Raw genomic sequence first — 13,731 nt, forward strand, 5'->3', positions numbered from 1 at the left:
AAGAGATAATCCCAATTCCCAGTATCTGAATTAAACCAAATCCTTTTTCTCCCAAGGAATCTCCTGGTCTGGACCTTTCAGAGAGAGCCTTCATGTTCAAAGGCCAGGCTGGGAGAAGACAAGAGGAGCCAGGTGCTGGCACATTCGCATGAGTTGTCAGAGATCTTTATACCCAAAGAAGGGAAAATGGAAGTTCACTCATGCTGGTTTGGGGAGCAGGAGGGCTCATGTCAGACCCCCTGGGCCCCGTCTGGGCCATTGAGCTTCCTTATGATGTTGTGCATGTATGCACCCAGCAAACATGCCAGGTAGGGATGCTAGAAGCCATCCTGAGCAAAAAGCTTGAATGGCTACAGTGATGATAGGGAGAAGCGCACAAGGGGAATGGCATAGGATTTAGTGGACTGCCTATGCTAAAAAGCCCAGGTTTCCTCAATCCTTTTGATTTGTATGAAAGGAGTGGGAGAGACAGGAGGGTGGGTGATCCTATATATCAGTGGTGGTCTTCATGCATCTCCCCTTTCCCCTTCTCTCATCAGCCACCTGCTGTCTTCGCATTATGTGGAACGCCATTTTGGACAGGATGGAAATGCCAGCCACAGCATGGTAAGGGTACACAGGCTAAAGAGACTTTGCTCAGCTTCCGCTCTGAGCATAAAGAGTGTGCTCTTTCAGCACCACTAACCACAAACTGCTCCCCAAAATCTAAGCTCAGAGGTCTAGGCTTCTGGATCAGAGGATGGGCAAGTCTGAGCTCCAGTGTTTGTTTGTTTTAAATTAAATTTAAATTGTTGTGACTGGTCAGTCTGCTCATGTATCCCATGATCACACAGTTTGCAGTTGCTCTGGGCTGGATCTCTCTCTCTCTCCCTTGATACTCCCTCAAACATGAAAGGAGCTGCCAGGATGGGCGGCAGTGGTGGCGGGGGGGGGGAGATTATGGGGGGGAGGAAAGCCTCTTGGTGTCTGCAGCGGCAAACACAAAGAGCTGAATTGCAGACACCGAGTCTGAAAAAGAATGAATGAGCACTACAAAAATAGCCCTGCTCACAAGCCAGGAATTGGTGCAAAACAGAGCTTCACAAGTAGAGCATCAATAATGCTAAGTGCTTGCTAAGTGGTTGGTTGCACACACTCGCAAGCAACTGCAGCCAGATCCTTGGCGGTGGGCCCTTTGCTGCCCCTTTGCTTTTCAGTGAGCTCTGGCTTCCCCCATCCCCAGCTGAGCTAACCTGAACCGCACTGCCTTCTATAAATAGACATGAGAGGGCGTGGGAGGGGGCTTGCTTGCTTGCCTATCACACTGCAACAGCCTTGAACACCAGCCTGTGCAGGGACAGACATGAACTGGTGCATGGAAAGACTCAGGGAAGGGAAGAGAGATATCCAGGGAACGAGATGGTGTGCCTCGTCACAGAGTACACAATGGCGTGTCTCTGTGCTAGTTCATAACTTGCCGCCCCCAATGCTTGTATGCCCACGTCTGAACATACCTTTGTCAGCCAACTGGTCTTATCCAATATTCCATTTAAAGGCTTCTCTGGCCATATCTCACTTTGACATCTACATCTCTCTCTGTCTCTGTCTCTCCCTCTCCCATTGTCCTCTAACCTCAGTTATCCAGAACTCAGATGCCCAAACCTTTAGCTTTCTCTTGTTGTTCAAACAATGCGACACCACCAGCTTCCTATTCCCCTTCTGCATTTAATACAAACTCCTTGTCCTGTGCTTTAAAGCTCTCTAGGTCCTTACTTGGCCCTCTGTTTCAGTTCCCAACCCACCCTTGCCTGCCCCACGCCTCCTGAAGAGCACTTGCTCTCTTAAAAAAGGCTGCCAATTCCTGCTTGCCAGCCTTTATGCCTGAAACTCTGTCCCCAAAGCCTCTCTCTTTCCCCACTCTCAAATCCACCCTCCAGACCGGTGATGACGACTACCCTCTTAGTCTTCTCCTCGAACAAACTGTGCAGCCATTCCTCCTTGCTCTTGTCTCTCCCTTACCTCCCTTTCCTTTGTTCTCTCCCCCCCCCACTGAAAGTTAGGGCCAAACTATACAGGATGGGGCAGCCTCTGCAACCTCATGCATATAAAGTGGCTGTGGGACAAGTCTTGCTCTTTACACAAAAAGGAGCACTGGGGGAGGGGGGAAGGAAACAAAGCTTTCCCCCCCCCCTCCCAGTCCATTGTTTTAATAAATTTCTCACGGCTTAGCTCATTGGAGCATGCTAGGGGAAAAACTGCTTGAAGCCGTGGAGCACAAGCAAGGCAAAGTGAGGAGAGAGGGTTGCTCCCTTGACTCACATGCTCTTTGCTTGCAAATGGGAACCCCCACCCACCCACTTTATATGTAAATGGGACAGACACAGGGACTGCTTCTTCATCACATCTAGTCATTATATGCCCCTCAGGACAGGGACCTGCCTTTATTTATTTTATTTTATTTTTCATTTATGATTCACTTCCTATGAGGCATCTCAAAGTGATTTTTGCTATGCTGTTCCTTGAGGTTTTTTTATTTGAAGCATTTTATCCGCCCAGATAAATAAAAAACAAGACAGTCACTGCCCTCAGGTTCACAATAAAAAAGGCATGACACAAAAGGAAAACAGAATGGGGAGGGAAGAGGACGAATGCAAACTCAGGCACCAATTCGTAAAAGTTAAATTATTTATTTTATTTACAAAAAAAATGTGTTCTGCAATTTCATTAAAAAAAAAAAAATCAAAGCTGTTTACAACAATTATAGTACATTAAAGACCAGAGCTTGGAAAAGTTACTTTTTTGAACTACAACTCCCATCAGCCCAATCCAGTGGCCATGCTGGCTGGGGTGATGGGAGTTGTAGTTCAAAAAAGTAACTTTTCCAAGCTCTGTAACGACACAAAAATTAAAACAGTTCACCAGCTGACTAATATGGAAAATGTAGTAGCAGTTCTTATAAATAACAACCAGCTGGAAAGCAAACAGGGCCAGTAGAAGCCTGATAGAGCTGATATTTCAGTCAGGGCAATGACATGGTCCTGCTTCCAACCTCTACCTGCAGTAGCCTGATGGAATGCCTGCTGCCAGATAACGAGGAAGAGGAAGTGCCATATATATTGATGGTGCCATAAAAAAACTGCAGTTATTTATAGCAAGAGCTGTATCATTCCAAAGTGTTGGGGAAGGTGTTAAAAAATTGGAATGGAGAGAAACCTATTTAAACCTGGAACAACAGCTTAACTGTGCAATCCTATCCATGTTTACTCAGAAATAAGTCCCATTAAGCTCAATGGGTAAGTCTAAAAAAACAAAGCAAGCTTTACCCCTGGATATGTGTTGTTATATTTATAATTCCAGACAAGAACTGGTAAAGTTAAAAAAAACCCCACCTCTTATCTGTTCTTAGATGGAGCAGTAGTCTGACTGGGTGTTATGTTCCTATGTTCCTCTTTCTCAGGCAGACACATAATTAGCCAGTTTTATTATTGTCGTTATGGCTCAGTCTTATATCCTGTTTGTAAAGAGTGGTGGGATTTTGATATTCTGGGCTCCCTATATTTGACAGTGAGGTTAAGAATAAAACCTTACCAGGTAAAAACAACTGAAATCTCACAAACCTTCAATGTGTCATATCACAACCAGCTTAAATTCAGTTTCCCCTAGTGAGGAAACAGCCACCAAGGATGTCTCTCTGTCCACTGTCCACTTGGCAGCGTAAAAGAAGCTTCCCTCAGTCAGTCTGCTAGATCATGATGAAATCTTGGGAGGTACCATTGCTCAGTGGTAGGGCACATGTGCAGAAGGCCCCACTTTAATTTATGACATCCCTAGAAAAAAAGGATCTCAGATGTCAGATGCTGTGAAAGATTTCTGCCTCACTCCGCGGAGAAACACTGCCAGTTGTTCTAGAGGCATTACTCGACTAGCTGGACCAATTGTCTGACTCAGTATGAGAAAACTTCATGTGTTCACACTTGGGGAAAAGATGCTTTCCAGTTCCTTTTGGGCTCTATTGGTCAAAGCCTACATTAGAACTACAGTGGAACTCAGCCCTGGAACCTGTCTCAGATGCCACAGATGAGGCCTGGAATTTGTGAAGTAGTTATAAAAGACGACAATGCTTCTGAGGGTGTGCTGCATAATGTCTTTTACATGCCACCAATTTACTGCAGGGCACACTTGTGCATCTGGGATTAGGGAACAAGAATGCAGCTTCTAGGCAAACTTGAGCTTCCTTTACCACCTGCCTTTTTAGAAACTAACCATTGCTTACATTCTTTATCGTTAAGGGAGAGCCTCTTTGAGGAGGGGATGAATGGTAGACAAGAACTTCACTCCCCACTCCTAAAAGGGATTGCCAACACATCCTGCCGCCACAGCAAATAGTGCCCCTTCCCATGCCCCTCTTGCCTCTGAGTTGATAAGCAGGGGGCCATATGTACTTGACCCAAGGGCATCCAGTTGTTGATCACTGGCCTTAAGGGGCTCTATGTTAAGAGGCAAACTAACCTGATTTACATGAGCTTGAGAAAGCTACAGGAAAACAAAATGGGTTTCCATGCCATTTTTCGGGTCTTTTCCAGGGAGCCGGCGAGCATTGTTACTATCACGGCAGTCTCCGTGAGGAAGTGAACTCTTTTGCGGCTCTCTCCACCTGCCACGGCCTCCAGTAAGTAGCAAACGTTGAAGGGGGAAGGAACCAATGAAAGGGGAGCCAGGTTTCCATCAAGCAGGGCCAGTCCTGTTAGACAGAATGAGGCCACCTCCTCTGGCAGCTGAGTTTGGATGTTGTGAAAGGGAAGGGAAGCAAACTGTTCGCTATTAAATGTAATATTGTAATTTTTACTCCTGGGAAAAGATAACGGGATTGTCTGATTCACGTAGCAAAATAACTTGGCCAACCTTGGGCACTGTACACCTGCCAATAAGCCAAAGCACATGTGACCAAGGGACTCTAAGCTGCCACTCTAGAGGAGTTGTACCAGGAAGGTGTTTGTACATCACCATCCTTGCTGGGGTATTACTGCCAAGTTGGAGCTCAGCTCAGGACCTGGGAATGCTATTTCCCTAGCAGTTCCTAAGGGTGTGTAACATATGTACATCTGGACATAAAATCCTGTATTGCAGACTGGTGTTACAGGCTTAACTAGTTGCTAGCTGCGAGTATTCTGCAGTATAGTGACTGTGTGTGACTAACTAACCTCTCAATGTTCCTCTGCATCCCTTCCTCAGTGGTGTGTTCTCTGATGGAAAGGGCATGTACCTTCTGGAGCCTCACAATTCACCTGAGCGTCAAGAGGTAAGGCCTGGCCAAGGCTGTAATTCCATCACTGCCACAGAGATGCCTCACTTGGGTTTCATGGCCAGGGGTGAAAGGAAGGCCAAAGGAAACAGTGCATGGATTAGCTTGCATTTTGTTTATCCTGCCCCCCCCAAAAAAAGCTCTTTAGGCTCTTGGAACTTGTTCTAGGACAAAGCTCTGAATAGCCAGAGTAATGGTCTACAGTGCAGAGACCTGGGTTCAGTCTCCACTCCTCCATTAAGTTCACTGGCTGATCTTGAGTCAGTCATTATCTCTCAATCTACCTTACCTCTTGGGGTTCTTCTAGGAATACAATGGGATAACCCTATGTAGGACTTATCCACACAGGAGCATAACTTCATACTAAAGATGTTGTTTTTACCTCCATTTTCTATTTGCACTGTCCACAGTAAGGGCTCAATGCCAGCTGCAAATAGACAGTTTTCTATCCACACTGAGGGGAAGGATCAATCACACAGTTTCCTAATGACCACTCCATCTAATTTAACATTTCCACTCCCTCTGGTTACTTGGCAACCAAGCATGCTCAGTTTGTTCTATCAGTAAGTTTCATGTAAAAAAAACCCTGAAAGTGCGATTATTTGTATTTTCACTGGTACAATACAGCTGAGCAGTGTTATGCACAGATTAGGGGACAAAAATAATAAAGGCACCTTTTGGAGCAACGTGAAAAAGGCCAGCAGAAGGAGGAGAGCAGCCAGAAGTTGCTTATCAGCCTACAGGAAATAAAATGAACAAAGGGAGGAGGAGGGAGTGGACATGGTGAGGGGAATGATTGACCCACTTAAAAGCATTGAAGCAAAGCATCTGCAAGTGCTAGAAATACGGAGTGAAGACATTTTTTCCTTCCCTTTTCGTATTGTTGGGATTGGATTAGTACGGATTTATAGGGGGGAAACTGTGATAGCTTCTGTTTGCCAGAAACATCATGTGAACCATGCAAATTTAAAGGAGATGTGAGTGGCACCAAACACACACTAAACCACTTTGTAGATGAGTCTGTATTCTGTTGCCTCATGAAACATTGCAGGAAAGGTGGCATACAACTATAATAAATGTGTTTTATTTATCCTTTTGTTGACATGGCAAAGCTGAGAGAAGGATGCCAGTTTAAAAACCCACAAAGATAGAATCTTCATATGGCCAGTTTCCTTGAAGCGTTGCAAAACAATGGTTTTGATTCCTCTGAGGTTCTCCATGTACAGTAGGGCCCCGCTTTACGGCGTTCCGCTTTAAGGCATACCGCTGATGCGGCGGCTTTCATTTTCAATTTTAAAGGTATTTTTTGCTCTTTTGCACCGTTTTGCGCCGTTTTCGTGTCATTTTCACGTGACGTGGCCCATTATAGTGAATGGGGTTCCGCTTTATGGCGATTTCCGCTTTACGGCGGGGGTCCGGAACGGAATCTGCCATATAAGCAGGGCCTGCCTGTACATGTGTATAGTTCAGTTTATCAATTACATGTTACAGCCAGTGTGGTATAGTGGTTAAGGTGTTGGACTACGACCTGGGAGACCAGGGTTCAAATCCTCACATAGCCATGAAGCTCACTGGGCCTGTCACTGCCTCTCAGCCTCATGAAAACCCTATTCATAGGGTCGCCATAAGTTGGAAATGACTTGAAGGCAGTACACACACATCAATTACATGCATATGAATTAGGCTGTATATTTCAAAATGAGCATTTCTCTCTACCTCAAGAGGCAACTGTATATAATAGGTGTCTCTGCCAAACAGATGATTGCAAACCCTCCAACATTTGGCAGAGAGAAGCAGTTGTCTGCATAACAAAGATCTCCAGTATTTGTGTACAAAATCAGTATACATCTGAAGCCTGTCCCCAAAGAAATCAAGCACTTCTATAGCTATCAAACCAGTACATCTGGATGGCATGTCTTGAGTGGTTGGTGCCCAGGCATAATCTCAACATGATTTCATTCTGCACTCTGCCTTGTCCCAAACATCTCTTTGCACCAGAAATGTTAAGGAGTTTCCCAAGGTGCCTCCTTTTACTCTTGTTGCCATGGCAGCAAATGGAAGGAGATTCCAATTGCGTAATTTCATCCCTTCCTTGGAGAGTCCTCATCCTCCACACTCTCACCCTCCCCCCTTATCCACTTCAACATGTGTATATCAGTTGCATATATATCCCTCCACCTCAGTGTGTCCTTTTTGAAGAATTGTTTGGGCAGGCGGGAAACTTGGCAGGGGAGAAGATCCAATAGAATATAGGCTGTTTATTAGCAAAGATAGAGGAAAAAGCACAGTGAAAGTAGTAAAATATAAATTTGAACTGAGACTCACTGTAATTGATTTTCACCACCAGGGAATTCAGCTTTGGTAAAGTATGAATCGCAGCTGGTATAGCACAGTGGGGAGGAGAGCCTGGCTGGGAGTCCAGAGTCTGTGAGTTCAAATCCCCCTCATGTCTCCTGGGTGTCAAGGGCCAGCTAAAGATCACCCCCACAGGGAGTGGCTCAGGCGTTACATGCCCTGCCACCTGTGCAGCCGTGGGCAAGCTGCATAGTCCCAAGGAGCCCAGTTGCCCCCCAGCTGGCAGTTGCAGACAAGGGAGGGGCTGGCTTGTGCAGCTGTGGCAAGCTGAGCAGGCCCTAGCCAGCTGGGGAGGACTAGCCTCAGAGGGAGGCAATGGTAAACCCCCTCTGAATACCGCTTACCATGAAATCCCTATTCATAGGGTAGCCATAAGTCGGGATCAATTTGAAGGCAGTCCATTTCTGTTTTCAAAGTATGAATCAATAATAGAGTGCCTCTGAGCATAAGCAGGTTATTCTTCACTACTGAATAACCACAGAGGTCCTGTGCAGATAGACTAAAATCCAGGCACACTTTTAGCCAGCAGCACAGAGCTTTTGTAGTTGTTTGGTCATGAGGAACAGACTGCTTATGCTCAGAAAGCACTTTATCGTTTATTACTGGTTCACACACCAGAAGGCTGTACGCCCTGGTAAAATCAGTTGCAGACCCTGGCAGTGAGTCCAGTTTTAAGAAACAAATCAACACAAAAAAATAACTCAAAGGTTAATCTTCACTTCTCTAAGATCATTGGGGGTAAATGATCAGGAGGGGCAATCTTAAAAAACTTGAGCCCAGACATAGCTCATTACAAAGTCTGATTTTCACAAATGAAGCTGAAGTAGAGCCAGACATGACTGAATGCCCTCTCGTAGAGGATACTGTCCTGGAAGTGTGGGTGTATGATTTGTGACGGCCCAAACCTTATTGAGGGGTACATCCCCTTAGTCTCTTTGTTATTGTCATCTGAGGTCATCCTGCATTCATGAGTCTTGCACAAACATAACAATTTGGATGGGAGAAAAGTAAAGTGCATGCAGGGGACATTTCCCCTGCCATGGAGATAGATGATCATTGGGTATTCTAAAGTTTACTTTGGGGTTCAGGGACACACAAATTTTTAAGAGCTGCATTTCAAACTTTCATGCCAGTATGGAACTGGGAACTAGTAACTAACTTAAGCATCATCCTTGTCAGCTTAATAGCCACTAGTTACCTACTGATCTCTTGTTCCATATGGCTTCCTTTCTTTAGACCTCCCTCAAGATCTCTTCTCCTCAAACAGATGGAGTGGGAGGGATACAGATTGCTCTTCCATTGCAGGCCTTTTCCCTCCCTGCCTCCCCCTTTCTCTCCTGGCTGAATATTTCAAGACCACTTAGCTTTGTGAGCAGAGAGGAGCTTGGGCTCCAGCCTGCCTGAAATTTGCACCTTCTCTGACCTAGAAGCTCAGTCCCAGATGTGTTCTGAGTTGGTTGCTGTTTCTTAGCTCAGATGCTAGGGGAGGGGGGATAAATGTTAATCTCAATGGTGGTAGTGAATATATGAAGAGCATACTGGATCAGGCCAGTGATCCATCTTGTCCAACATCCAGCCTTTCATTCCTTCTTAGTAAAATGTAAGGCTTTTCAGCCATAAAAATTAGGGTAGACTTAACATGGCAGGGAGAGTGAGACACAGTGGGAAGCTCTGCCCCCTTCAACTTACACACATTCTTTTCAAGGTCTGAAGATAACCCATTCACATTTCTGTTTCTGCTTCTGTGTGACTGGGAATTTCTGTTTAAGGGGTCTAACAGAGAGGAGAGGTCTTTATGTACACTTATACACAAGGAGGGTCTCTTCAGTCCTTCAAAGGAACATATTTAGGTCACCTTCCACCATGATCATGCTCCCCATCCCAAATATGGGTTCATTCTGCTGTTACCGAACATCTGAAAAGCCTTTATAAAAGTGGTCCTCGGGGTGATTTGTGTTATGCATCCTTGAGTTAAGGGATATGTAGTTTGTGTTTCTGGTTCCTATTCCATCAGTAAGAACAAACAGGCATTTCAAAAGCATGTTTAAGGAGTTATCTAACAGAAGTAATTGTTTGGGTATGTGGAGCCAATTGGGAGCAAGAGATACTGTACCCCACTTTTAAAAGGATGTATGCCTGGGTCATTGCAAATTTTCTCTTTTCTTTCTTTTGGTTGCTTGCTGCAGGAGCCACTTCCTCACCTGATCTACCAGACACCTGTGCCTCACACTGCCCAGGGTTGCACAGAACCAGGTAAACTTGACTGCTCTCTAGGGGTTCTCTTCTTCAGGTTGTTGTTGTTATGTGCCTTTAAGTCAATTATGACTTATGGAGACCCTATGCATCAGTGACCTCCAAGAGCATCTGTCATGAGCCACCCTGTTCAGATCTTGTAAGTTCAGGTCTGTGGCTTCCTTTATGGAATCAATCCATCTCTTGTTTGGCCTTCCTCTTTTTCTACTCCCTTCTCTTTTTCCCAGCATTATTGTCTTTTCTAGTGAATCATGTCTTCTCATGATGTGTCCAAGGTATGATAACCTCAGTTTCATCATTTTAGCTTCTAGTGATAGTTCTGGTTTAATTTGTTCTAACACCCAATTATTTGTCTTTTTCTGGGCTTTACATTTTTAACTCTACTTGTGGGTTATCTTCTGATCTGTTCTTTAACTGCCAAGTATTCCCAAGAGGAAGTACACTAGCATTATAAAATATTAAAAATAGGGGATGTGCAGTTATGTTTTGTATTTTAAATGTTGGCATTTTTTTAGCTATTCCTATGTGTATATTAGAATAGATTTTTTTTTAAAGTGGGAAACATTTCTCAGATTTCAAATCTGAATGTGGAAATCCTAATTTCTGGATCCAAATTTTGAATGTTTTAAGTATATTGTTCCCAGTAGGGGTGCTACTTTGTCCATTTTTGAAACTTATTTATTCAGATAATTATAATGGTCTAGATAAATTAAAATACTGATGTTTCTAATCTGCTGGAAGTATTTTCTATTGCTGCAAGAGAAAAGGGCACCTCTGAGCATGTACAGAATATCCTCATACTTGTGAGCAGTGGTGCTATTTCAGACTCCAATGCTGAGGGCGGGTGGGATACAATGAAAAAATCTGCATGGTCCATGTTACGGGCATCAGTTATTATTTCCCATAAATAATTAAAGCTCTGTGGTGGCAGCAGCACATATAGAAATATTGGTTTCAGTTCTTTTATATTCCATGCAAGCCTGTTTTTGCACCTAGAACAGGGTGATTTTAACTGACTAGTATAATCGTTTTCTTTCTTTTAAGCCACACTTTGGATTTGTTGGCACCTGTTTCACTATAGAGAAGGAATTCACTTCAGCAGTCTTTTCAACCATAAATGTACTTCATTTTTATAGGTGCAGACAATTATAGGTGAACAGGATCATTTATACCACAATGAGTTAGCAGTACAGAGAGTACAGAACAGAAATACCTTTACTGCTGGAGTTACTGCTGGAATAAACAACTGCTCTTTCTGTTGCCAACCTTTTCTTCTGGCTTGGAATGCACTTTCAGTCATTCCTGAGATACAATTGCAGGATCTGTCATATACCCTGTGATAATTTCAGGATATATTTCAGGACTTAAACTGGTTTCACAGCTATGGCCTTTGGGAACTATAGTTTGGGGGGGACTGGGGAGTCCATGGATCACTAACAGAATTCTCTACATCTCACCAAACTACACTTTCCAGTAAAACTTTGGGTCCTCCAAGGGTCACCTTCATAAATTAAGATCTTTCCCCCTCACTTTCCTGAACTTCTACTCAGGAATCCTGGGAACTAATTTGACTAGATGACTTGGCACGACCATTCACACAGGAGTATAATATCAACCACATATGAGCAACATAACTGTGCAATCCAAACCCCAGAACTGCTGGTCTGGAAGGGGTTAGGATACATACACACTGTGCCCCTGCTACCTGCTGTGCCTCCATTAAGTGCCCTGGTATTGCAGATAGCTCTGCAGACACTGCAGAACCCTGCCATCAAACCCCAGCATGCCAGACAGTTCCCTGACATGGCATGTTGCCATGGGAGCTGTCCAGCAGCTGCCTCACCAGAGCTGCTAGCCATTGGCTCCCTGAGGAGGGCCTCTCTCCCCCACCCTTGGACCTGCCAGCCTTGCATGGTGGCCCATTAATACCATGAGGGAGGAGTCAGGGCCATCTGACAGGAGCATCTCTTCTGACTGGAAATGGGGAGTTTTGTTCTTGTGCACCCATTATCAGCTGTGGTCAGATTCCATGGTAGGTGGGATCTGAAATCTGCAGGCTGGAGGCAATGGACAGGGGCTGGGCTAAGCTGTGGCACTTCTCAAGGGGGTCATTGGCATGATGGGCTGGTCTCTGTGGGAAATCCTGGTGGCATTCATTGAGCTCCAGGCTACAGATTCATAGAATCACAGAAAAGTAGAGTTGGAAGGGCCCTATACCTGACAGGAGGCTGTCAAGCTGCCTCCTGAATGCCTCCAGTGTTGGAGAGATTGAACCTGTCCTGGCTGCCATGTCAAAGGCTGGTGAGGATACTTTGAGCCTCAGTGCCCATCTAGAAGGGTGCCAGCAATCCTCGCCCTTTGTTCCCCACATAGATTTCTCCTGAGTTGCCTGCAGTTGGTAGGTGGCACCTGCCTTTACCTCTGGATACCATGCTGGGTAGCCTAGGCGTGCCCTAGGAGGATGAGCCACTGCCGCACTCCATGCAGACACCGCTCCAGGTGACCCCAACCTGCCAGATTTACTCATGATGCCCTCACTGGAGATGACACCTGAATAGCCATTAGTGATTATGGAGGAATCGTAGCTGTAGGGTATGGGGGAGGTACTCTGAGAGGGGAGGAGGGGACAAGAGTAGGGGTAGTGCTCCCACTAGAGAGGGAGGGATACACAATCTGAAGCTGAGGGTTCCCCCCTGAGCAGCGGCAGGGAGCAGGATGTGGGGCTGACCAACCTTCACTGTTCAGGAAGGTGTTGGAAAGGTGGCAACTTCTATGCAAGCGTGCATGATGCAGTCAGTGAGGACTCATGGCTTTCCTGGGAAGTGCTGTTCATCTCCTGTGAGGTGTAGAGAACTTTCACCACAAGCTGGCATCATTGGCAAAGTCACCCCATCTCCATGAGCTAATCCAGGTGACTGGGTTCACTGCTACCCAGGAGAGCTGTGGCAACAATGGGGCCTACTACCACTGCTGCCAATGAAGAGGAAGTGCCTGCTGTCCACTGTGGTTACTGGGTGTTGGCACTGAAAGAGGGGGTGATCCGACCACTCCTGAAAAAGGCTACCCTGGACCCATCGGTTTGTGACAACTACCGCCCAGTCACAAATACCCACCTTTTAGGGAAGGTGATTGAGAGGGTTGTGGCACAGTAATTACTCTTGGATGGAACAGATTATCTTGACCCATTCCAAACTGGGTTCAAGCCTGGTTATGGGACCGAATTGGCCTGAGGGATGACCTTTATTGGGAGAAGGACCCTGTTATTCTTACTTGATCTCTCAGTGGCTTTTGATGCCATTGACCATGGTATCCTTCTGGGCCAAATTGGTGAGATGGGTATTGGAGGCCCTTTCACCGTGGTTCTGATCCTATCTCCAGAGTCGTTTTCAGAAAATAGCATTGGGCCCCTGGCAGTTGTGCTGTGGGGTGCTGCAGAGTACCATCTTGTCCTCAATGCTGTTTGATATCTACATGAAGCCTTTGGGCACTGTCATCAGGAGATAATTGCTCAGTTGCCTGCTTTGGATGGGGTTGCACTCCCTCTGACAGAGCAGGTTCATAGTCTGGGGATGCTGCTGCATCCATTTTTGCCACTAGAGGCCCAGGTGACCTCAGTGGCTACTAGTGCCTTTTACTAGCTTCAGCTGGTAAGCCAGCTGCTGCCATTTCTGGACCGGGATAGCCTGACCACAGTTGTCCATGCACTGGTAACCTCCAGGCTGAATTACTGCAATGCACTAGAGTGTGGGGCTGCCCTTGAGGTTGGTCTGGAAGCTGCAGCTGGTGTAAAATGCGGCAGTGCAACTGCTCACTGGGGCAGGGTTTCACCAACATGTCATCCC

The 13,731-nt window shown here is 45.7% G+C and overlaps 1 protein-coding gene across 5 annotated transcripts in view; it reads left to right on the forward strand.

The window, feature by feature from the left end:
- Nucleotides 1–13,731, forward strand: part of ADAM11 (ADAM metallopeptidase domain 11) — a 137,013-nt gene that overhangs the window by 75,109 nt on the left and 48,173 nt on the right. For all 5 annotated transcript variants that reach the window (XM_061591304.1, XM_061591302.1, XM_061591303.1 and 2 more), the window contains exons 17-20: nt 540–606; nt 4,563–4,648; nt 5,212–5,278; nt 9,823–9,889. In XM_061591304.1, the coding sequence (XP_061447288.1) occupies nt 540–606; nt 4,563–4,648; nt 5,212–5,278; nt 9,823–9,889 (287 nt within the window). The remainder of the gene's footprint in view (nt 1–539; nt 607–4,562; nt 4,649–5,211; nt 5,279–9,822; nt 9,890–13,731) is intronic.

The sequence above is a fragment of the Rhineura floridana genome, chromosome 11 (assembly GCF_030035675.1).
Source record: "Rhineura floridana isolate rRhiFlo1 chromosome 11, rRhiFlo1.hap2, whole genome shotgun sequence".
Classification (NCBI taxonomy): Eukaryota; Metazoa; Chordata; class Lepidosauria; order Squamata; family Rhineuridae; genus Rhineura; species Rhineura floridana.